Below are 26284 nucleotides of genomic sequence, written 5' to 3'. Positions count from 1 at the left end.
AGTTTTTATGGTAGAAGAAATTGGTTTCTGAGCACAATCAAATTTGATTTCTGAGCCTCCTTAGCTTTGTACTCAAGCAGCACTTGCCTTTCAGGAGGCAGAGGAATATCTGGGGTAGCTGAATCAAAGATTATCTCAGTGCATTTATTTGGATTCTCCTACCTCTTCTCAGTTTGCATTACTGTTGCCATACTCCAGTACTTCAAATATTCATAAGTATCATCATTATTTAACAGTTCTGTTAATTAAGAAGTCAAAGAAAAGGAAAGAATAATAACCATTTGGGTAAAACCCTAACTTGATTAGCACCCAACTGCAAAGCTCCCATTTACATCATTATAACCAGATTGAAAATTTGGGTATACTATTGCTTTACTGCCAGTTTACTATTAGAATTATAATGAGAAGTGGCCCTACTTCTAAGATAAATCATTAGTACATAATGACATATGAGACACAGTTTCCCTTTTTTTCTTTGAGAAAACTGGAAAAACAAACACACACACACAACCAAAATTCACATGCTAATGAAAACTATGTAAAGGATTTAACAATTTTAGTAATAGTTTTTCTTCAACAGTCAACCAGCACTGTTCCTGAAGTGTAGACAGAACAGAACTCAAACAACATTGTGTAGAGTACAGATGAGAAATGTTGCAATAGGACAATATGGAGTGAAGAACTGGAAAAGGAAAAGGGTCCATCCTAAGAACCTATCTCTTCATGCTCACTTTGGCTGAGTTCAGATATAATGCCAAACCATAGTTTGTGCTAATCATAATTAGTTGGGATGGTTTGAACTTCCAGATGTACATCAGGAAAACTTGTTTAAAATTGCTTGTTTGCTTTTATTTTTAGATCTGCTCTGCACTCAGGTTCACTATTGCCTCTCAATGAACATTTAAAACTGCCTTATATAACGTCAGGCAGAGAAGCTAACTGTGGTTTTCGAACCTCATTTAAAACTTGGTTTCAGCTTCTGATATCTAGTAATAAAAATGGTTTGTGGGCAGGCTCTCATTCAGATAGTAAAACAAACAATAGCTTTATGTTATGTTTGAACCCACTCTTTGTCTAAGTTGATCTGATGACATGTGGTCCGTTGTACCTGGACACATAATTTGTAACACATTACACCTATAATGCTCTGGTAAATTCTACTGTTGTCACTGTCATTTGACCTAGGATTGAATTCAATTATATAAGAAGAAATTGAACATCTTAAGACTTATTTACCTAGAATAAATAAGACATGCAATATTAAATTGCAGAGATTATTTTTATCTATTGAATCAATCTCCAGTTTCTACGATTGCAAATTAATATCTGGACCTACTGGTTTAGATAATCGCAGTCTGAATATGTAACTAAGATGTATCAGGATAAAATTTTAAGTACTAGAAGCTCTTTCATTCAAAATAAAAGTCCTGAAATATAAACCCCAATGAAATAAAATTATGAATTATTTCTAAATGAAAGCAATTATACTGAAGGCATTTTTAATTTTGTGTAGCTGTTTGTGTAAATGTAAATTCATTATTTTATGAGAACCTATATTCTTGTGATTAAGTAAAAGAAGAAAGGATGTAGAAAATTAAGAATGGACTGGGGGAACCTGGGAAAAGAGGATTAAATATATATAGTGGGGTGACAGAAAAGGAATGAAACAGCAAGAAAAAGTGTATAGGGAAATGTTTCTCTAAGGTAAGAAATGGTGTACAGGAGCTGGTGCAGAAGGGAAATATGATTCAAATGTTCATGTTATGACTTAGTAGCCATGAGGAGATAGAAATGGATTATGAATTGAATAGTAAATGTGAATACACTAAGGAACAATTGTAGAGTATTGTGTAATATTTCAGGAACATAACTATGCAGCCTAAACAATACTTATTTTTTGTGATACGTTTATACTGTTAAAGATTAGTCAAGCAACAGGACAAATGTCATTGCTGTGAAAGATTTGAAGAGCAGAAGACTATTAAAAGGCTGTAGTTATGCTCAACTGTAATATATTTTGTAGAACATATATGTGGCATGTTGTATCACACAGAAAACATTTTAAAATGGCAGAAAATTTCAAAAAAATTGGCGGAAAATGTTTAAGGGTATATGTATAAAAATAAGAGGGGGTGGAGAAAAAGTGTATTAGTTATGATTTGGCGGTACGAGATAACCTTATTACCAATGAAAAGTATTTAATATTGGGACTACAACCACCACATTCTTGAGTAATTTTGCAAACCTACACCTGTCTCTATTATGCTCCTACAGTCATATAAGGAATCACTGGATCAGAGTGTGTGTCTATAGATTTTTGAGAATTTTGGGATAATTATTCTGTTTCTTGCATTGTCTGGTCCTTCTTTGTAACCTGTAGTTATATTTCCTTCCCTGCGAAAGCAAGCAAGCAAACAAAAACACAGTTGCTCTATGTCTACATTAGGGATGTGCTCTGCTTCTAATCGGACCGGCGAATTAGAAGCGGAGCAGGGGGCTTCGCCTGCCCTTAAGGCGGAGGCGAAGAGGATTGGGGGGCCGGCGGAGCGTGGCGAAGAGGATCGAGGTGAAGGCGGATCCTTCGCCTCGATCCGGAGCTCCGCCGGAAAGGTAAGTGGGGTTTACCGGGCCCTGCCGCTGTCGCCCATGCGGTGACAGCGGCAGGGCCCGGTAACCCCCCCGCCCCCCTCTCCCTTACCGCGGTCCGTCGGCATCTTCAATTGAGCCCGCAGTTCAACCAGGAAGTCTGGGCCGCTTGCTTGAACCGCGGGCTCAATTGAAGACGCCGACGGACCGCGAACGGAGGCAGGTAAGGCCCCCCTCCCCCTTGGTCCCTTACCGGGCTCTGCCGCCGTCGCCGCACGGGCGGCGATGGCGGCAGGCCCGGTAAACCTCCCACCCTCCTCTCTCGGCCTTACCTGGCGCCACTCCCCTCCACTGCGGAGCTCCGATTCGGAGCCGGAGCTCCGCGGCGAAGAGGAACGGAGTATGGGCGGAGCGGCGCGGAGCAGAGCGGGCCGATCCGAAATTTTCGGATCGGCCCGCGGGGCGGAGCGGGGGGTCCGTGCAAACCCCTAGTCTACATAACGACTTAATGTTACATTTTGTACAATACTTTGAGCTGCAGCAGTAAACTCCAGTTCATGGGATTGGGGTGTTAATATTTGTTAATGATGTGGGCCCATAAATACACAGTGTTCCTTCTATATAGGGAAAATCCAGGCATTTAACAGTAATTTACTATACAACAAAAATTGAGTATAGTGAAGCCTAGTTGTTGACTAGTTAGCACAACCAAACTAGAAAATGGGGATTTTTTTTTTAATTTACATGAAAATCATCAGTTACTTCATTGTTTAAGGCTAGGGGAAAACTCTGAGGAATATATGATTGAGCTGAAAACTAGAAAGGCTTTGTTTCTTATTACCTGCCACTGCATTTGTACATTCACTGTATGTGAGAGAAATTATAAATCTAATGCATCCACCAACTGTAAGTCAACTTCATTTTTTAAAACTATTTTATTTATGTATTTAAGCATTTTTATGCCACCATTCGGTCAAAAAAGGCTCCCACGGCGGCTTACAAAATTATTTCTTGACAGTCCCTGCCCACAGGCTTACAATCTAAAAGACATGACACAAAAGGAAAGGGGATTGGGAGGGAGGAAGAGGGGGAAAAGGAAAACAAATTCAGGCACTACAATTTTAGTTGCAAAGTTCAGCAGTTAAAGTTGACAGTCGGTAGCAGGAGGGAGGGGGCTCTCAGCTGGAGCCGAACCCAGGCACGATGGAGAGGTGCCTGGCTGCTGCTTCCTCCCTCACTGGTGGCCTCTGCAGAGACAACTATAGCAGTAGAACAAAGAAAGGGGGCAGAGAAGGGAAGCTTGTTCCATATATATGTGTGTAAGTGTGTAATATTTGTGACTTAGAAATGCAAAAAGAAAGTCCTATGCAATAAACTGTAGGGACTAGGATTCAGTAAATAAATGTGGTCTCTTTGTGTGCATCTTGTGCGCTGCTATCATTGAATGCCCTTCCTTCTCCTTCTCTCAGCTACTGGCATGCATGATCGCATGACTCCCAGGGGATACAGACTAGATATACTAGTGTCAGAACAAATTTGGGATTCAGCCAGTATCTGAATGGCCTGGCATTAGCTAGAAGTATTCTGAATTCAACATCATTTCATTTCCCCCCAAACCAGAGTTGCAGGCCATTTGGTAAAAGATAGGTTTCTTAATTTGTTTCAAGCCCTCTTTGGTTTCTCTGGTTTTTTTTGCTGCAAGACTGCATTGCACACTGATTCCCTTTGGAGAAACCCAGCCGTGATCCTCTGCCTTATGCTAAACACCATTTCCCCATGCTTTTAAGTTTCTCATGTTACAACATGCTGTGCAATTTCAGGTCTGTGAGTAGGCATTTGCTTTACATCTCCACTGAGGATGCTTTAGCCACTATTTCCTGACATCAGGATTGTTTTTTTCATGGTGGAGGTGCAGGATATGTATTTTATAATATATAAAGGGCAGTGGAAGAGTATTTTACATTGCAGGTAAACCATAAAGGATCTGATATGTCAGCTCACTGATCCTTTGTTCGTGCACTATTGGAAACAATCTCATTGGTTTTCATATGGTACAAACGACATGTTTTTTCCCCCAACCTCAGAATTGGCCTTTTTGTTGGAAAAAGTAATGTAAACAGCAGTCATGCAAGTATAGTATAACTAAAGCTGCTCAGATTGCTGGAGGGATATTAAAGATGTTTAGATTAACTAGTGTGCTATATAACTTAAGGATTGAGGTATATGTCTAGGGGAAAAAAAGAATGGTATGGTCTTCCTGGATTCTAGTGCTGCAGAAGGCAGACCACATGCTTGAGTGCTCCCCTCAGACTCCTTACTCCTGGAAAACGAGTGTGTCAGGAAGAAGATGTAGCTCTTACATTTTTTTTATGTGGTGGAGCATTCAGAGAAGAAGTCCTCTACCAGTTGTGTATGGTGGTACAGTTCCCTAAGGGATGTATCGTGTGACTTTTCTGAATATGTGTATTTTTGCTCCACTTTGCGTTGCTTGTAGTCAATTTTACTGACATGCGAATAGGACTGATGAATCCATATGTTTCCATGTGTCTTTCATGTATGGGCTTTTATTCTGTCTAAGAAATATGCTTCTATTGGGTAGCCACTCTTGATTAACAAAGATATCTCCTTGTCTTTCTGCTTCTCAGTACTCATTTTGAGATAGAAAATGAAGCTTAACCTGAAATTTGTCACCCCCCACCCCCCAAGTTCTGTAAGTGTCTAAGGCTTTCTTTTACTTACTGACCATTGTATGAGAGGTGGTAGGGATGGGGGCCAGGGATCAAGCCTGTCTCTAACACCTATAAGGCCAAGACAAGTCCTGGAAAGCATTTTGTTCCCTTTTCAGGTTTCTCCTTGACTAAGCAGATAGATGCCTGGTCACTTGTTTCTCTGCTGAATAAGCATAACCACAAACCTGTTCTTTGCATAAATTGATCCAATTTACAAATCTCTCTACAGGGGTTTCCTCTCTTTTGAGTTTCTATGTGACTCAAGAATCTTAACCATCTCTGTAGTCTAGATGTATACCTTAAATTCCCTTTTAGGCTCTTTGTGCAACAGGAATTGTAAACTATTAGTACTATCTTCCAAAGTCCTCGTTCATTGTTCATTTTCACAAAAGTTACCTTGATCTTGTCTTGCAGATGGCTTGTCTCGTTGAGGTGATTTTTTGGATTTATACTGTGGGTGCAGCCTGTTATGACTGACCTCTGAGAAGCTCAGTCATAATTTAGGAAGAACACTTCATGTATACTCCTAATTTGGGGATGGGTGGGGGTAAGAAAATGTCTGTCTGTACAAGCTTTGAGTGGTGGGTAGTTGAGAATGGGTGTTTAGAATCACCATAAAGATATTTTTAAAGTGTTAGGACTGTGTGTCTTTTGGCATATCATTTTAATAGCTGTCAAGCATTCAATACATCTGAAGTAGCATTTGTGGGAAAGTGCTACTAAAAGCCTATTGTACTGACCTAGCAATCTCTGTGGGATGCCACAAATTGGGGGATGAATATAATTAATGCCTTGTTTGAATGTAGTGATGCTTATGATTGTGGGAGAGAGAGCGTGCTATTTTTTCTCAGCTCTCTTCTTCATGATGTCCTCTTTTGGAAACACGGCAAAGAATGAAATTCCAGTGAATTGGCACCTTGATTATGAGTCTAGTTTCCATTTGCAACATCAAAGCCTTTGTTTCTAAAACCTACTCCTCTGTCCCAAGGGCTGTAGCTCAGTGGTAGAGCACAGCTGGCATCTCCAGGTAGGGGTGGGAAGGACTCCTGTCTCGAAACCCTGGAAAGCCTCTGACAATCAGTGTAAACAGTACTACACAGGATCGATCAATGATCTCACCCATGGCCTGTTGTAGGGTTGTTTTTGAGGGTTGTTTCCCCCTCAAACAAGCCATTTGGGTGCAGATGACACAAGACGCCGTGCCCAGGTGGGTAAATAGGCTAATGGTGTCTGGCATGTGCCGCTGGTATAAACAAGACAGTGTGGCTTACTTGAGCCAAGGCAGCTTGATTGATCATACAAACTGGCCTGATATAAGGCAACCTCTTGTGTTCTTAAGGGCTTCTGAAGCATCTTAGAATGCATTTAAAAGTTAAAAGACAGCAACATGCAAAATATAAAACCTGCAAAATTAAACTTAAAGTGCAAAACAGAAAAACATCTGAAGCAATAATCCAATAAGACCAATGCATTTTGTTCAGTTAAAAACACCAATTTCATTATCAGACCGAATTCTTATCTAATATATCTTCTAAAGGTCAGGAGAGATTCAGACATGGATTGCAAGATCTGGTGAAATATTGATCAAGATTTTTTTAAAAGCATTTAAGTTTATTAGAACAAAGCAAATATATCAATCATCAAAACAAAACCATTGTTTGTGAATGGAAAGATTTGTCGCTGCGAAACAATAAAATTAACTTTTTTAAAAATGTTAAGATTTCTATAAATGTGAACATTTCACCAAATAGTTATTTTCTTTGGTTTTAATTTTAGGACAACAGCATCAGGTGACAGTTGCTTCCCCCCCCCCCTAAATGGAATTAAAATAGAATTGTTAAAAACAGTAGGTCATATGATACCCCTTGGTTCCTTCATCATCTGTGATAGAGCCTTGTGGGAGTCCTAGGGAGTGATTTATGTCCCTGTTTTGGAGGTGTCAGCAATCATAATAAGTGGCCAGTAGGAGAAGCTTTGCTATGCTGCCAAGTTTGCCACTTGGCTGTTTCAGGGTTGGGGCAAGCAGCCATCACCCCTGCTCTTGCCAACAAAGGACATTATAATGAAATAATAAAGCTAACCTGCCACCTGTACAGTGGCATCCAAAATAGGTGATCAGTTGGCTCAGATGGCGGCACCCTCTGTGCAGTGCTTGCTGGAAGATCTTAAAGTGGGTGAGCAAATAGGAGTTGTTCCCGAAGTGAACTGAAGCCAGAAAATATAGTGCTTCTATGGTATTAACATTTACCACTACAATACAGTGAAAATGATAAAATACACCTGTAAACAGAGAACATACCAACTGGACATTCATTCTGACGTTAAGGACAAGTCTGTACAGATCCACCCTGATGTTCTGCAGTTTCACTTCCTATTTTCCTCTTTTAAAAAAGCTTTTTTCTGATGTCTTGTGGAAGAGCCTAGTATCTCAGCTTAATAGACTGCTTCTCTGCAGTTAAGTAAATAGGATTGTATGTGCCTTTTGATCTTCAGAACTTAATCTGATCACTTATTCTACACATTAAAGATGCTAAAGAACTATGCGTGGATGGTTTCCAGGAGACAAGTTTGTTTGCTTCTTCTGGGAGTTGTTGAACAATGGATGAGATAACATATCTGGACTGGAGTAGATTTTCCCCCCTTGAAAGAAGATTTGTTTTATGTTCTGTTTCTTTCTTTTTCAGTCTTATATTAAATGATGTTTTCCTTTTTCGCTTTCCAGGGTAACCAGGAGCCGACAGCCACTCCTGACACAATGGTCCAGCCGTTCACCACAATCCCATTTCCACCTCCCCCACAGAATGGGATCCCCACAGAGTATGGAGTACCCCACACTCAGGACTATGCAGGCCAGACCAGCGAGCACAATCTGACAATCTATGGAAGTACACAGGCGCATGGAGAGCAGAATACGAATACAGCCACCACACAGAATGGATCTCTTACGGTATGCATAGCAAGAAATAAAGCTGAGGAGGGCAGTGTTATTTATTTCATATTTGATTGCCTAAAAACTAGCATTTGCATTTCTCAAATGGCATAGAAAGGATGCCGGAAATTAGACATGTAGTGTGGGAGGAGGACCTTTTGCATCCCAAGTTGCGTTTTTAATTTCCCCCTATTTTCCTTGGTAAAAGCTGTGCCTGGAGAAGAGAATTCTTCCTAGTCACTACAAAGAGAACTGAGATTGGCAGACTCACCTGAGTCAGGTTTGTTATTTATCTGAAAGATCGAATTTATTGGCGGGCACATCTACACCAAGCAGGATATTTCACTGTGAAAGCGGTATATAAAAGACAAGAGCCACACTACTGCTTTGTAGCGGTATTGAAGTGCAGTGACAACTGTTGGGGCCCATTGACACATTCCATATACCACTTTCATGCCTCTATATCCTGCTTGGTGTGGTTCCTGCCTTTTATATTCTGCTTTCATTGTGGAATATCCTGCTTGGTGTAGATGAGGCCTAAGAGGACATCCACTAGATGTCAGGAAATTAATCCATCTTGTCTTATCCACAGCTAATTGGATTGCACTCTAGTACTCTTTGTGTGCCCAATGGGCTTTAGACGCCTTCCCACACACTGTGCCCTACCCTGCATGGATCAGGCAGTCCTGCAACCTCTCCTTTGTGCAGTTTTCTGAGGCAGGAAGGAGTAGAGATGGGTTTGATTTGCACCAGCCAGGGTTTGAATGTTTGGAAGGCACTTGTACAATCAAGGTGACTTGACATTATGAGATTGTGATACCCAGCCACCTAAGATGCTCTTAACCACTCATGGAGCTGCCTTTGCACCTTATCTGATGCAAATCAGTCTATCTCTGCTGGTCCCTTTGGCCTATAATAAGTAGGAGAAAGGGAGGGATAGTGAAGGGGATCCAGTCCACAGTAGAAGCCAATAGGCTTCTTTGCATAGTAAACAATGTTATTAAACATGCAAATAGCCTATAGGTTTCTCTAACTCCAAAATGGATCTGAAAAAAATTGGCAATCACACCTCAAGACTCTGGCAGCCTAGGCTTATTCTAAAGAGGGCCATTTTGATGGGAATTTCTAGATTCTGAAAAAGTTGGGTTTGTAGTGTTTTTTTGTTTTTTGTTTTAAACATTTTACTGCATTTATATCCCACATTTCCTCAAAGAAGCTCAAGGCAGCATACATTGTTACACCCTTGCCTTTTTACCCTCACAACAACCCTGTGAGATAGGTAAGGCTGAGAAAGAACGATTGGCCTGAGGTTACCTAGTGAGTTTTGTGGCTGAATGAGTATTTGAACCCAGCTCTACCTGTCCCCAGTGAAGCACTAAAACTACTCTTAGTAACGTACTGCAGCGATGAGTTAACAGCAATGGAATTGAGAACTAGTGTGGTAGATGAGAAGACTCTTTAGCTGCCACGTAGCTATTTATTGTTTAAGTATTTTTACCTTCTTCCTTGTTGACATCATTTTGCAGTCTCAAACTGGGCAACATGCCTGCAGATTATCCAAACGAAAGCTTTATCCATCTATTAAGCCACTTGTTAAGTCTTAACTTCCTAATAAAGAGCATTATGGTAGGAACCTTGGGTGCACACAGTGGATTTAATCTTTTAATGCTTTCAGTTTTCTTGTAGTGTGGTTGGCTAATAGCAGTCTTTTTCATCCTGATAAGTGTTGCATGAGTGCAGTGGCCTTGATTGGAGGAATTTGACTGAAGGGCTAGTTCAGGTGTATAGGAATGCTTAGCATGGGATAATGTTGTATCTGTGGGTGAGCAGTTGACATCAAGGGACAGAATCTTAAAATACAGCTAACATTGCTTTAGCCACAAAATAAAGCAATGTGTTTTTGGGCGAAAGGAAAAAGAAGGTATCTTGGCTACGAAGTGCTAATAAGATACTGGACCATCCAATTAAAATTAAATGCTTGACTCCAGGGTTGGAAGCCAAATCGAGATATACCAAAGCATTATTGGTAGCCATAATTAGTCTTGCATAATAACATGAAGAGCAGTACTCTCCTCTCCCAAGCTAGCAAGTACAAAACAGGCTTAGATCTTTTGCATGGAAATGTATGAGGTTCACAGTGTGACCCTAAAGGAGATGAATCCTGGGAATGAAACTGGATCCCCTGTATGGCAGTGCTGAGTTCTTTGTATATGTTTATGTTGGTTTTGTCTTTGTCCAGACTTGTTTTACTTAATAAAATTGGGGTGGGGATGAATAATGTCAGACTTGATCTTAACCACCAGCTGCTGCCAAGCCTCCTGCTCCTCTTCCATATTAGGAGCCATCCTCAGAGTACTGCAAGAAAGATCCCTGTATTCCATCAGCTAGTACAACTGCAAACAAAACTGATGAGAGTGGAAATAGGAGCTAGCGCATGCCAAGTGGTAGGCTGAGGTGGTCAGAATGGTTGCCTAAAGAAGAGACGACAGACCCACTTGTATTTTGGTGGTATACTGGGACAAGAAATTTTGTTTGTTTGGAGTATTATTATATATTTATTTATTTATTTATATCCCGCCTTTTCCCTAGTACTGGGACTCAAGGCGGTTTACAAGATTAAAACATGTACAGTGTATAAGGGTAAGTATCACTGAATGAGATAAAATAAGTCTTTCCCCAAGTGAAATAAGCATCCCAAGTGCAGGAGGTATCTCAAGGAGGTACAGTCCCACCAGCAAAGTTCCACATTTATATGACTGCTGCTTTACAGATCCGTGCTGCTTTGCATATTATCTAAGGTAAAGAAGGAAGGAAGCACTGAGTCAGTAGTTCAGACTGTCACTCATGCTGATCCTGGTCCTCATAGTACCATTTGGGCCACCAGCACAGAGATTGAGAACGTACTTATATGTCATGACTGTTAGCACTTGAAGAAATACTATAACTGTTCCTTATCTACCTGCCTATTCATATTCATTGGGGAAAAAGGGGAGTATGTGAGATATATCAAGTTCAAAGCCTCATAATTACTTGAACTGCTGCTTTATTTTCATGGCTAGAACAGGAGAGGCAACTTGGAAGTCCCCCAGATGCTTTGGCCTACAACTCCCCCCATCCCTCACCATTGGTTATCCTGGCTAAGGCTGATGGGAGTTGCAGGGCCATATGTTGCTCACCCAAGCTCTAAAATGATCCTTTATATGTAGATCAGTTACTAGAAGTGCAGGCCTTATTGTGGATTCCCTCAATTCATGCTTCTATCCCTTGATGTAGGGTTGAGAATCTAGAAAGTAATGCCTTAGCATTCCTTTCTCTGAATTGCTCTGTCAGAGCTACATTATGCTCAGCTTTAAATTCTTTTTAAGTGTGAGGCAATTTATCTTTATTGGTAAAACCAGTCTTGGATTACAACATCTTCAGTTGCTTTGTGGTGTTGGAGATGTTTTTGTCCTGTATCAGATCTGTCACAAGATTTCCCCTTGAGCTGTTCCATTTTTTTATTTTTTATTTAAAAAAAAGCTCCTTCAGCAGCTAAGTATGTGCAGAACCTCAGGAATGAGCTTAAACATCCCAAGGATCTTTACAGAACAGCATGCTCTTGCCTCAAATTGTTTGATTCAGGATTCTCTGCCATGTAAATGGGGCATAAAACGGGTTGAGCATCTCAGTGTAGATTAAAAGAGACTGGTGGATGGTCCAGCAGTTTGTGGGATTATCCTTCCTAAATCATCAAGCCCTTCAGCCCAGAACAAATGAAAGACACTAAACAGGAAAAGAATCTCAAGTCTGTCTCTTTGTAATAGTCTCTCTATCCAACCTTAACTTCTGTATTTTTGCCAGTAGTTGCTCACTCAGTACAGAACTGCATGATTGGCAGAGAGCTGAGTCTGATAAAACTGGTCCTTGCATGCAGTTCCATCATTTGCAAATCTTCTGTTTTATTTATTTATTTATTGCATTTCTATACCGCCCAATAGCCGGAGCTCTCTGGGCGGTTTACAAAAATTAAAATTGGCATTATCTGTCGCGTTTAATCTCAACATTTAGTATCCATAAACTGTTATCACTTCCTTTATCACAGGGATGCAGGGTTACCATAGTACACTCCCTTTGAATGCACCTATTACATTAAGCATGGAATTGTTGGAGAATGCTTTAGTTTCCCATCCAAAAAAATCGCTCAAATTGTTGTTCATATTCCCTACAACTGCATCACCAGACTTCTAGTCAAATGTAATCTGGCAGCCCGAAAAGATACATCCATCATCTACCCTTCAAAAGCATCTGAGAACAAACACGATCAAAACTGGCATTGCTGTCATGTTTCATAGAAAGCAGGGGAGGGCAACCTCCAATCCATGGAGGCATGGGCTCCCTCTGTGGGCCCCAGGCCTCACATCTACCAGGGCTTTGTGAGGAGGCAGGGAGAGGGTATCCCCATATCTCCACTCTGCGCATTGTTTTTCTTTCCAATGTAGTGTGAATGGTGAGCAGGGAAACCCCCTTGTTATCTCCAATCAGAGATAGAAGATAACAAGGGATTGGGAGCGGCAGCTTCACCTGTCCTTCATCCATTCCCCAATGGAAGAAGGCATGGGGCAGATGAATTGGCTTTGCTGCATGCGGGTCTTTTCCTGGTAGACACCCCCAAAAGATCATCCTTCTGACATGCCTACTGGAGGCCTTAAACATTGCCTGCCCTGTGTCCTCTCCTCAATGGGAGAAGGCACAGGACAGTCAAAGTATCTTCACTGCATGTGGGCCTTCTCCAATAGGAGAAGATCCATGTGCAGTGAAACCATTTATTTATTTATTTATTAAAAGAAGCCATTTATATTATAAACAATAGAGGGCCCCTGATCCCTTCTAAGGTATCTCAACATATTTGTAATTCAGAATTACTTCATATACCATTAGACATTGTTGATGGTTATTCACATACTAGGAAACCTGAAGTATCCAGATATACTTATGCAGCATCTGTTTTCTATCTATCTATCTATCTATCTATCTATCTATCTATCTATCTATATCTATTTATTTATTTATTACTTTTCTATACTTCCCAATAGCTGGAGCTCTCTGGGCGGTTCACAAAAATTAAAAACATTCAAAGTATAAAACAACAGTATAATATAAAATACAATATAAAAGCTCAACCAGATAAAAACAGCAGCAATGCAAAATTACAAATTTAAAACACCAAGTTAAAATTTATTTATAGACTGTTAAAATGCTGGGAGAATAAAAAGTTCTTCACCTGGCGTCTAAAAGCATATAACGCAGGTGCCAAGTGAACCTCCTTAGGGAGCACATTCCACAGCCGGGGTGCCACAGCAGAGAAGGCCCTCCTCCTGGTAGCCACCTGCCTCACTTCCTTTGGCAGGGGCTCGCGAAGAAGGACCCCTGAGGATGACCTTAGGGTCTGGGCAGGTACATATGGGAGAAGGCGTTCCTTCAGATAGCCTGGCCCCAAGCTGTTTAGGGCTTTAAGTGTTAATACCAGCACTTTGAATCAGGCCCAGACCTGGACTGGCAGCCAATGAAGCTGGAAAAGGACTGGCGTGATGTGGTCTCGTCGGCCAGTCCCTGTTAGTAACCGTGCTGCCCTGTTTCGTACCAGCTGAAGTTTCTGGACCGTTTTCAAAGGCAGCCCCACGTATAACGCATTACAGTAATCCAAACGAGAGGTTATCAGAGCATGGATAACTGTAGCTAGGCTATCTCTGTCCAGATAAGGGCGCAATTGGTATATCAGCCTAAGCTGATAAAAGGTGCTCTTTGCCACTGAGTTCACCTGTGCCTCAAGTGACAGTTCTGGATCCAAGAGCACCCCCGAACTATGGACCCGATCCTTTAGGGAGAGTGCAACCCTGTCCAGGACAGGGCAAACTTCATCTCGCCGGACAGGTATGGAAGCATCCATCATAGATCTTTTGTGATAACATGCCACCACACAGGAAGTACAGAAAACTCTCTTTGTAGTAGGGGAAATCGCTCTACTGTGTCTTAGTTTTTTTCTCCCACATCATCACTGTTATTCAGAACATCAGACCAATTTTTGAAGTTGACCACCATGGCTGTGAAGTTCTTGTGATTGTGACATCTAGATACTAGATAGGGTTTGCATCTGGGAAATAATGATGCTCTCCTGTAGAATAGAATGCAGTCTGGAGACAGGGAGATTAATTCACTGCATAGCTGACACCACACTGCAATTTGTAAACTTTGGCTTTCATAAATTTCCACTTATTTTGAACAACCAAATTTCAATTATTCAGTCAAATAGTTTGGAGATCATGAGCATACTGCTGTCTTACGCACAGATCCCCCTTTTGTGGTCTGCTCTGTAAACATAATTTGCTGAGGTGTCTAAACCTGAGTTATCTAAACTTTAGTTTGTAAATCCACTTCAAGCCACGATTTCAAATCATGGTTTAGATGCTGTCCTGGTTTTCACTAACCATATTTAACTCTGATTCAAATATCATAGCATGCTATGGTTACAGTAACCACAGGAAAGGGGGCAGCACAAGCCAGGGGTAAGTTCTTGATCTGCAAATGATCATTTGAAGATTATATTGAGCTATTGCCATGATAGTAGAAATTCACTAGCTTGCATGGAAATCTTTCCGTCCTCAACTGTTTCAATCTATTATGTGGATAATTTCCCCCTTAATCTCTCCACCTTCAGCTGTCTGTGACTGAAATTCCTCAATTAAGCTGATTTATGTGTGTCCCTGTAATTTGACAGATACGATCTCAGGAGTGCAAGAACTGGCAAGGGCTGAGGTGGAAGATGACAGTGTTTGAAATAGACTCCTGCAGGTTTGTTAGGATTATGAACGGTACAGATGTCCTGAAAACACCTGATCCAGCTCTGTCATCTGTATTTGAGTCAGCTGTTTTCAAGATGCTTCACTTGCTCTGCCATGATGCTCTATCTTCTGAAAACAAAGGATAGCAAGGCAATAAAACCGAGTTGGGGGGGGGGTCTATGGCTTGTACTCTGCTTGATCATTATATTACCCCCCCCCAGTCTTTACCTGCAGCCTGTGCAATATTTTACCCCTAGATGATCTGATTAATAAATATTGGTCATGTCAAATTGTATGAGGGAACTATGATATATTAGAACAGGGATGAGGAACAGGTTTTATGTTGGGGGTGGGCCCTCTGCAGGATGGATGATGATAGCAGGGTATGGCCATCCCTGCTGATGCCATTGTCCTGTCATTTCCCCACCTCACCCCCTTTTGACTTCTGACCCTGGCACTCTGCCAGTGTTATTGGTCCCTGTCAGAAGCCCTGGCTGTATCTTCTCCAGCAATTGCTTCAGCCAGGAACTGGCTTCCCCCAGCCTGCACCTTACCCCATCGGAGAGCCTCATGCAGTGGAATTTACTTGTCGCCAATCTGGGCCAGTCACACATCACAATAAGCCATGCTGAAAAGAAGACATGGTGGGTGGGTTGTCTGTTGGCTAACCAGCATTGCTGCCACCAGGCGATCAGCACACCGCAGCTTGCCAAGGTTTGTTTTCCCCTTGGTCCTCCCGCCTGCTCCCAACACGTAACCTGGGAGCCCTCGCAGCTTTGTTATGAAACAGCGCTTTTTTTTCTTTTCTTTTTTACTATTAGAATACTTTGGCCCCGTTCAGACGACACGCTAAACCATGCTGCTTAACCACAACACGGGGCCATTGTGTGCTGGGGATGTTTAGAGACTGCCCCCTCCCCCATATCAGATTGCTACCTGCAAAGACTTTTGTAAGAAATAAGAGTGGAATCAAATATGTGTGGGTGGGTTTGGACAACACACAAGCCGCTCCAAAACAAACATGGCTCACAACCCACCATGGCTTGTCCTGTCATGTGCATGCAGTCTCTGTGATCAGAGATAACAAGGGGCTTCCTCTCCCCACTTCCTCCTCAATCCGCCTGTAGCCTCCATATGAGCAGTGGGGCCTGCGGAGGGAGCCCAAGCACCCACAGGCCAAATGAGGAACCTCCACAAGCAGAGGTTCCCGCTGCTTTTAGAGGCATTATCCAACAGGGAGTAGGCTTAATATGCCAAATTTAATTGGTGATCTACAATGACATTTCAATCTGGGCCTCCAGGCTACCGTGAACTTAATTTGTTTTGCCTCTCTTGGCCTTCTTTTTCCTTCCTTTCTGTTTTCTATGTTATGCTGTGTCTACCCAAGAGGTGAAAGCATGGAGATAATTTCAGTGGGAAGGAACCCTCATACTAATATCAGAAACTGGAATTGGATTGTAGTGACAGACCAGCACTGGCAAACTCCATCTGCTCTCTTCTATTATATACATTTACATGTGACTAGCACCCAAACTTCCTGCACCCCCACTTTTTGTTGGGATTATTCAAAACTAATGTCAAGCATCAAGGGGGAAGGAGGAGGTAGTAAAGGTGAGACAGATGCAGAGGATGTTAAAAATATAAACACTTACGTTTGTATTTTCAGTGCAGTCATTCAGTACATCATTAGTCAGTGCCACTAGGCAGGATTCCTAGGAGCTAGATTGGAAGGGGCGTGGGGGTGGAGGGAGGCAGCCTGAGCACACGAATGAGAGAAGAAATCTTGTTATGCTAGTCTGTTCTCTCCTCTCAGTCACTGCTTAATGGATAGGTTCCAGGGCTCAACCATAAGTGGAAATCATTGCCTCTGAATTTGAAGCTAGTGCTGTTGAGTGAATGTTAGTGATGAGGGAAAAGCACTATGCATGTACTCACAGCCACTTTCCTTATTCTTCTTCATGGTCTCTATACATTTGAAATGTGTAAAAGAACTTTTTATCCATCTGTGCATGCCTCAGGGAGGGGACAAAATGCCTTCCTACAATTCCCACTTAGTTCTTCTCTGGCCTGTGCATTAGCAGCAGCTCAGGGAACTTTCTCCATAGTGCGTAGTCTCTGCAATGAGTTTTAGCACTGATCCTTTCTTAAACAAGCAAATAGTTATTTTCAGTTAATCTATAGGGTATTGTCCCTTCTCTTCTGTTCATGCAGGCTTTTCTTCTTTCTATGTGCCTACAGTTCCCCCATATATGTGGGGAAAGTTTTCCTCTACAGTTTGGCTCTCAAGACAAAAATGACACACACACACACACACACACACACACACACACACACACAGAGTGTAGTTTCATCTGCACCCTCTACACTTGTCAGTCATCACAGATGTCACCCTACAGGGCTGGTGGGGTGTTGCCACTACTTGTTGATATAATTGACCATGGACCTTGGAGAATCCACTGTTTCAGTGGCTGCAGACATCATGGCCTTGAAGGGAGATAGCATGTATGCATTCCTTCCCTTTTTCATTTCATAAGTACAGCATAAGATCACCATGGATTGCTCCAACTGCATTCCGGTAACTCCAAGGGACCGAGACAAGCATAATTTTCCAAACTACTTCAGTTATCAAGGAACAAATAAACATCGATAACTCCTTTGTCTTCCTCCCTTCCCATGAAATGTATAGGCAGTAGATTCAGGACAGACATAGGAAGCTGCCTAATACCAATTCAGGCCATTGACTCATTAAGCTCAGTGTTGTCAGTGCTGATTGGCAGCAGCTCATCTGGGTTTCAGTCAGGGGTCTTCCTCAGCTCTGCTTGGAGATGCTGGAGATTAAACCTGGGACCCTTTGCGTGCAAAATATATACTCTATCACTGAACCACTCTTGACATAAGGATGTGCTCCTTCACCCAGTGGACACTAGCGTAGGTGGATTTTTTAAAAGCGTTGGCTAGTCGCCACAGTATGTCCAGAGGCAGTATGTCTCTGATTATGAGCTGCTGCAACAAGCAACCAGCATCTGCTCAGGTTTGTGTCTCCCCAAGGTTTATTCTTGGTCTATGATTCATGTCCTGTTTGGGAGCAGCAAGCTAGGAGCAGCAGTTTGGATGACACAGTAAGGTTTTAAATCTTGATTGTTTCAGTTGCCCTTGCTGGTGGGAGGAGCCAAACAGAAGCAAATGGGCCGTGTTAAGTCTGATCTGGTAATGCAATTCCCCATCTTGTTCTGCACTGCTTTTTCAACGCACACCTTCCCTCCTCCTTTGCCATCTAGCCCTTTGCCAAAAATATTCTGAATTCTGGAAAAACTAGGATTACTTTAAGATGGAGGGCTGTTAGCACTATCTGTCCAAATACATTGCACAGCTATTCCATCTTTTCCTCCTTAACCCTTTTTTGTGTTAAGAAAATGCACCAAAAAAGTGGTGGGAAAACTTGGGAGGGGTACAAATGGAATATGAGGTTGGGTAGACACCCCACCCCCCGGTACAATTCCATGAATGAGGCAGGGCAATTGCAAAATAAAATCCTCATCTGGAAGCATCTTAAGCATTTTAATTGTAGTTTAGAGTATTTGTAATAAGCAGTTTTCCCCAGATACATTCTGAAGAAGATAATTCTCTTCATTGCAAATTCTGACTAGCTGTATGCAATCTTGAGAGACAGAAGAGCAGCATCTCAATATGAGGCACTGACAAAAAAAACGATCCTGAAGAAGCTAAAACTTCTTTGGGAAGATTAGTTGTTTTGAACAGTCAGACTAGAGTTTTCTCCTGCCAGGCCACTCTGTAAGTTGTCTTCAAAATAGATCAAAAGGCTGGATCTGTTATACTGATCAGATGGCTTGTGAATGATCACTAAAGTTGAAATTAAGCCTTAGAAAGAGAAGTCAGTTTTTACAGTCAATTGATTTGTGGCCATCAGTATTTTATAATAGTTTTAGTGACCTTTAAGAGTAAGGTGTATTTTGGTAGCTAGAATATAGTAATGTTTTAATTTCACCATAGAGTCTTAGAAGTCTGAAATGAAAAGTACTTAATAGAACCATGATTCAAGCCTACTGTATTTCTAGTCTGGGCTGCGTCTTAGAATTTCTGTCAGACTCTGAAGAGTGAAATGTATATGAAAATCTGTAAGGGATTTCCCTCCATTTCCCTATGTTTCAAAGCTTGGGTTCCTTCAATAAATGGCTTTTCATGGATGATCCTGTTCTCATCTTCTCCAGTAAAAGCTTCATTTTAATAAGGCAGCAGTCCCTGGCACATGTAGACTCAGTAGTACCTAAGTCACTGTAAAATACAATATAGCAAGTTCATTCCTGCAGAACTGGCAAGCAACCTCTTTGTATATTTTATTTCAAGATTAGGTCAGACTATTTGGAGCTGGGATTTTCAAACCTTTTTATGAGCCTTCCTCAGCCAAGAAAATAGGCCATTGGTTATTACAAAACAGGTACAACCTGTGATCTTTATTAAGTATTTATTTTAAGAAATGTCCCCCCCCTTTCTACTTAGGGAAATGCCCAATAGGGTAGCTAATAATCCAAGTCAGAAAATGTAAAAGCAATCATAATAATTTAAGAATTGTTTTATTGTTACTAAAAAGAATTAGAGATAGGACAGCGGATTCCTTTCCCCCCTCCTCCCAATCTCCCTCCCAGTCCCCTTTCCTTTTGTGTCATGTCTTTTAGATTGTAAGCCTGTGGGCAGGGACTGTCAAGAAATACTTTTGTAAGCCGCCGTGAGAGCCCTTTTTGGCTGAATGGCGGCATAAAAATACTTAAATAAATAAAAAATAAAAAAAATAAAAAAATAAAAGGAGCCAATAGAAATTAACTAGGTAAACTTAGCGCCTTCCAGAATAATAAAAATAGAGAGCTTGGGAAGGTGCCCAGAAAACATCAATAAGGGAACCAGGCAGATTTCATGGGGTAGGGAATATCATAATTTGGTTGCAGCCATGGAGAAGTCATTTTGCACTTTCTGCAAAAACCCTTCTCTCCGGTTGCAGCCAATAGGTATATTTGAATGGAAAGGAGTACAGTGGTATGAGCCCATAAGCTTCTTAAGCTTCATGAAGAAACTCAGGGAATGAAATATTTTGCCAAGGATAAAGGATTGGTTTCTCCATTTACTTCTCAGCATTAACAATAAAGATAAAGAGTGGTACACATAGGCTCCCATGTTGCATTGATTGTGAAGAGCAGGTAATAAATTGTACTCTGTTGCCTGGCCCATTAAAAGCACCCACTGGGAGAAGTTGGGGAGGAGTAGGCAAACCCCTAGCAACTATTCACACCACCCTCAGGAGGCCTGTTACACTGAGAACCACCAGTTTAGACATGTTCCCAGTTTCCTCCTTCTGTCTACACCATTTATGACCAAGAGTGAGAATGATGAGCAGTATGTCCAAGGCCATCTGGATGGCTGTGTCAACTTGCCAATTTCACCATCTGTTGTAAGAAGTTCAGAACTTGGAAATTTGCATTGGATGTGCTCCACACTGTGAATAAAAGCAATCTGAAGAGAGAGAACTCTTGGACGATGGGAGTTAAATGAGATCTATGGGTTGTTTTGGGAGTCATTGTCTACACAGTGTTTAATTTTATATGTTTTAATTTTGTAAACTGCCTTGAGTCCTAGTCCTATTGGAAAAAGACGACGACAACAACAACAACAACAACAACAACAATAGATAAATACACATTTGATGGATGAGACATCATGGGCTCTGTCCTTCTCCTTGGATAGTTTTACCCTGGGAAATTAGAGGGCTCTAACGAAGTCATAAAAATAAAACTGCCAAACAGTGTGGTGTGATTTAATCACGAGCCAGACACATTGATTCTTCCCTTAGGGTACGCCATGCTTTTGTTTGGAGACAATTTTGCCAGTGTATTGAGGGGGGAAGTGGAAGCAGCTGTAAGTAGTATCTTTGTGATGTGATCAGGTGTACCTTTGTCAGGAAACGTGAGTGTGTGTGTGTGTGTGTGTGAGAGAGAGAGAGAGAGAGAGAGAGAGATTTGGGGCTGGTTGAAATTGATTCTTCATTGAATGGAATTAGTTTATCCCAGCTGTTTGGTGTCTTGTTTTGCATTGTGTGATTGCAGATGCTCAGACGGAGTTTTGTTGCATTCATTGCCTGATTGAAGCAAAGCTGAAAGCTGCTCTTGCTTTGCTCAGCACGTTGCCTTGTGAATGTTTGCTGCTAATGTGCTTTTGTTTGTCCTGAAAAGCTCATACACAAGTCCAAGGTCACGTCTGGAAGAGAAAATGTAGCTGACAAGAGCCTTGTGGAGCTGCTTTCTAGGAGTGACTGAGAGACCCTTCTTTCACCCTTTTGGAGTTTCCGTAGTCCACATTATCCAGACAGTGTGTTTAGGTTAAGTCATGTGAAAGCATCAACTTGCTATTTTGGTGAACAGACTTTTTAATACCTGGAATAGATTTTTTAAAAAATAGCTGCTCTATCAGGTTGTCTGGGTTTGACACTTTCATATGAGATTCTTAAATTAGATGTTGACTTTCAGCATAAGAAATGGTGGTAAATGTTTTTCATACGTATTGTGTTTCTATCCAGCAGCTCTGAGTGGAGTACATACAATTAACTCGGGGTGTGTGTTTTTTGTCCTGTGAAGTAGGTTAAGCTGAGAGATACTGACAAGCCCAAAGTCATCCGCTGGGTTTCGTGGTTCTCCCTGGTTAAAATCCTACAAAGAACTGGCGGTTTTTAACAATCAGGTTGAATGCTTTTAAACATTTTTTTTAAAAAGCGTATAACTAAACATGCAACTCAATTGGAACATATTAAGTATAATACATACTTACATATACATTAAAATTTTTGAAAGCAGGTCAGATCTAAGGTATTTATGTTGTTATAAAATAACCTTTCAGCTTTTATGAGGGAGAATAATCTGACATATAAACAAGAAGAATCAGGGCTTGAAACATTATGTCACCTGACTAGATCACAAGCATTTCAAGTCTCCCAGAAAAATAACAGAAGATGGACATGCCAGCAAGTATTTCATTGTACTTTCCTTAACTGTAACTGCGGTAAAAACTGATTTGATTATTATTGATTTCACTTTGCTCCTGCCAGCACTCATCAGTCAGTGAGCATGCTTTTCAAACCTCACCAAAAATAGGTTTCCTAATGCTGGGGGTTATCCATGTCATAACAAGGTTTACACAAATCTGAAGGAAAAATTCAAATGAAGATTTAGTACGGCTTTTTGTTTCTTTCACTTTTTAGAGCCTTTCACCAACGTATGTCTGTCCCAGTGCCTTTTGTAATGCACAACATGTTTAGAGACAGCATGACAGAACATGACAAACATTTTTTTAAAATTTTTAAAATTTATTTAAAGCATTTTTATCCCACTTTTCAGCAATGAAGGCTCACAGAGCAGCTTACATAAGGTCAATAAAATAGAGTATTTAAAGAAGTGGTACTGATGACAGTTTGCTTCTTTTTTGTCTCCTACTCACAAGGCAATTGGTTCTAATGGTCTCTGTGAGGGGAGGAGGGCCCCGGATCCAGTCCCAGCTTGGTAATGATGGCGGTACACCTTGCTAGCTGCTTCTTCCTTTCAGCTATATTTCATTATTTATTTATTATATTTTTGCCCTACTTGTCCCCTCCAAAAAAGGAGTTACTCAAATCAACTTACAAAATGTAAAAACATACTAACGATAACTAATCATTAAGCTAAAAGAGTTAGCAGAAAGACAAGAAGGGGAAGAATGGTAGAGAAAGAACTCATATTGTGAAAGTATTGTCTGCACTGCTAGGCTTTCATGGCATACGATGCACTTGGCATGGAGCTAAATCTGGTTGCCTGCTCCTTTGTGCTCTCAGTTTAATTGCATCCTACATCCAAATGTAATAGCATTTATTCTGCTGCAATAAGGCTTTAAATAAGTGTGGACTGGTTTCCGTCATCTTGCAAGTTTCCCACCATTTCCATTTAAGGAATGAAAAATCCAGCATTTATAAGAGCTAAAGCTTCCTTTGGGGAAGCAAGATAAATTTTGAGGGGGTGACACAGGAATTGATTGGAGAGTGATATATTGGAAGTAATTGGTGATGAGAATAGGTTGGCAAAAGATATTGGACCTGGGGCACCTCACAAACTGGTTTGATCATCCATAAAGCTGCAATTCTTGCACAAGCCCTTTTACGGTCCGTAAAGGCAGCACTTGGGGCAGGGAGACATAGCTAGTAAAAAAGATTAGTAGGTTTCATAGCTTCCTTAGTTGTGGCAGCAGTTGTACACCATCTCAGGAGCAGTGGGCAGCAATGTAATGCAGTAATGTCATGTGCTGCTATTTGGGATCAAAAGGATCATGGAAACAGAGGTGGTGTGCTTATTCCTATTCCTACATATAAAGGGGTGGCAACCTGGTGCTCTTTGGAAGGTTTGGACTACAACTCTCATCAGCCCCAGCCATCATGGCTAGTGCTCTGGAATTATGAGAGTTGTAGTTGCTATATATTTCTACAGAAGTCACTCAGATCCAGTGTGACTGAATGTTAGATTATGGTAAAATCCGCATGAACTATTGAAAACTATTGTGACAGAATGTCGAGAGACAGCTACAAATCGGGACATCCCGGTTAGAATCTCATCTCTTCCATGACCTCTCTGTGACAGGCCACACACATTCTCATCTTTAGCTCCCATTTGCAATTTGGGGTAATAGTAATGATGTACAGTGTTGTTGGAGGGATTTTAACGAGATAACGTATGTGAAGTACTTTGAATCCACTGAAGTGCTGCATAAGTAATGTAAGCATGTTAAAAGCTAAAAGTCAGTGGAAGCATGCCAACGGGCTTTTAAATAAGAGAAGTAACACATTTAACTTAGTGTGACATTAAACTAATGTATCTAAACTGGTACAAGTTGAACGTGGTACCTCAAGAAACGGTTATTTTAATGGTAAAAATGTAACTATTTGTCCTGAAGTAAGTGCATTGGCACAGCCCTTTGCACTGCTGTAGTTATATTTGTTTCAGTCCACATCCAAATTACACTGATGCAATTGATCTTCCAATAACCAGCTCTATGAAGATCTTTTTACTGTTAGTTCTCTCCCCATCTTTTCCATGAACAAAGGGTTGCTTGTTTTTTGACTTTGCTGGTTTTATCAAACTTAATTCTAAGGTACTCAGATGCTAGGTTAATAAGGGTGATATAAGTACCTGAGACATGGACTGATAAACAGATGAATCTTGGCTGGGTTTTTTGTAATTTCCTCTCCATTTTCTGTTTTTAAATTGCAGCAGACAGAAGGAGGGGCGCAGACGGACGGCCAGCAGTCACAGACACAAAGCAATGAGAACACTGAGAGCAAGTCTACTCCAAAACGGCTGCATGTCTCCAACATTCCCTTCCGTTTTCGGGATCCTGACCTCCGGCAAATGTTTGGGGTATGTTAATAATGACCTTTGAGCAGCAACAGGGCTGTGTTTGTTTGTTTGCTTATTTATTTTTATAGCTCACCTTATCTGGATACATATAGTTATCATTATATATCCCCAAAAGCTCCAAACAAAAGAGACCACTGCCCTATGACTGGTGTCTGAGGGCTGATATCTTCAGGGCTGTCAATGTTTCTCAATCTCTGTAGTCAAAGGGAGAAGTGCATCTGTATTTCAGGCTTTTTCAGTTGGCAAATGGCAGTTGCCAGGGTTCACTCCCTATTCCCTTTCCCTCAGGGCTGCAGATTTTTTCCCTGTGGCCAAGCAAGGAACATCTGGGTATTGCAGATGTGTCACTGGGAATTCATGTCACTCAGCATTTTGTTCTGAAGGACATACTTACTGAAAACTCAGGTTATCCTTAAGATTCACTTCTTTAGTATTAATTAAAAATAATATCTGCATATTCCCCTTTTGCCATAACCCAGCTTGGGTGGGGTTCATGCTGTAAGCATGTTTCAACCATGTTTTAAACTGCCGTCTGAACCTGGTGATTATTGTCTTAAATAAATGGGTAGTAAACATTAAGAATAGCATTTTTAAGCACATGGAAGGGCATGTCATGTTGAAGAGTTCCTCACAGCTGTTGTCAATGGCATGGTGTGTGTGTGTGTGTGTGTGTGTGTGTGTGTGTGTGTGTAAGAGAAAAAGTGTTCCCTTGGATATGGCATGTGTTTGGATTTTCAAAATACTTTTGATAAAGTTCCTCCCTAAGGGTTCCTGAGGAAAATTTGCAATGCTGGCAAAATAAAGCAAATCCTATTATGGGATATGAGCAAGAAGCAAGAATAACTGGGTAATTTTGTTTGTTCATTTTGTGCATTACATTAATATCCCACCCTTTCTCCAAGGTACTCTGGATGGTTTACATGGGCATCCTGTCTCCCCCCCCTTTTTTTTTTTAATGCTCACAACAATTATGTGAGGTAGATTAGGCTGATAGGTAGTGACTAGCTCAGGGACATCCAGTGAGCTTCATGGCTCAATGGGTATTTGAACCTGGATCTCCCCAGTCCTAGCCTGATATTAATTACTATACCACACTGGCTCTCATTTTGCAATAGAGAGAAGAAAACAGATCCCAAAAGGGTTTGGAGTCTGGTGCATTGAATGTTTCCGGAGACATAAAAATGGGTACTGTTACTATCTGTGATCGTATAATAGACACACACCATAAAGCTGAACACACCTGGTTCAGAGCAGTGACCTGTCTAGACAAGGATTCTGTTTCCCAACCATGACTTCCCTGATGCTGTAGAGCAAGGATGAGAAACCTCTGGCCCATAGGCCAAATTTGGCCTATTGAGCCACCCCATCCATCCCTAGGAAGCCTGGGGTGAGGCCCCCTCCCCTTTTCTGAAGCCCCTTCCTCTCCGAGAAGGCAGAGGGGCAGGACAGCGACGGTGCCATGGCCTTGAGGAGCACTCCTTGAGGCCGTGAAGTCAGTTTCTTCCTCAAATGAAGAGCTCAGGATTCAGACAGTACCTTGACAAGCTGGCTGAGCCTGCTTCACTCCTCCCTCTCCTTCCCTGATTAGGAAAGCTCACTGAATGGACTCCAGTGCAGTGCAGCCTTACTCTTTCCTGGGCCAATGACAGTGGCTGTATATTGGCGAAAAGATGAGATTAAATTCTTCGTGGGGCTCCAATAGGCATAAAGAAGTAGACCATTTCAGACATAGTGCCTTACTTTTTCAGGAGTACTTGTCATGGCACACAAATTGGGAATCAC

The 26284-nt window shown here is 41.4% G+C and overlaps 1 protein-coding gene across 11 annotated transcripts in view; it reads left to right on the top strand.

Moving 5' to 3' along the window:
- The window catches only part of RBFOX2 (RNA binding fox-1 homolog 2), a 190578-nt gene that overhangs the window by 123364 nt on the left and 40930 nt on the right, over positions 1-26284 (top strand). For all 11 annotated transcript variants that reach the window (XM_063133470.1, XM_063133471.1, XM_063133466.1 and 8 more), the window contains 2 exons: positions 8038-8262; positions 24356-24502. In XM_063133470.1, coding sequence (XP_062989540.1) covers positions 8038-8262; positions 24356-24502 — 372 coding nt within the window. The remainder of the gene's footprint in view (positions 1-8037; positions 8263-24355; positions 24503-26284) is intronic.

Source organism: Elgaria multicarinata, chromosome 9 (genome assembly GCF_023053635.1).
Source record: "Elgaria multicarinata webbii isolate HBS135686 ecotype San Diego chromosome 9, rElgMul1.1.pri, whole genome shotgun sequence".
NCBI classification, from domain to species: Eukaryota; Metazoa; Chordata; class Lepidosauria; order Squamata; family Anguidae; genus Elgaria; species Elgaria multicarinata.
This window is presented reverse-complemented; position numbering and strand designations above follow the sequence as displayed.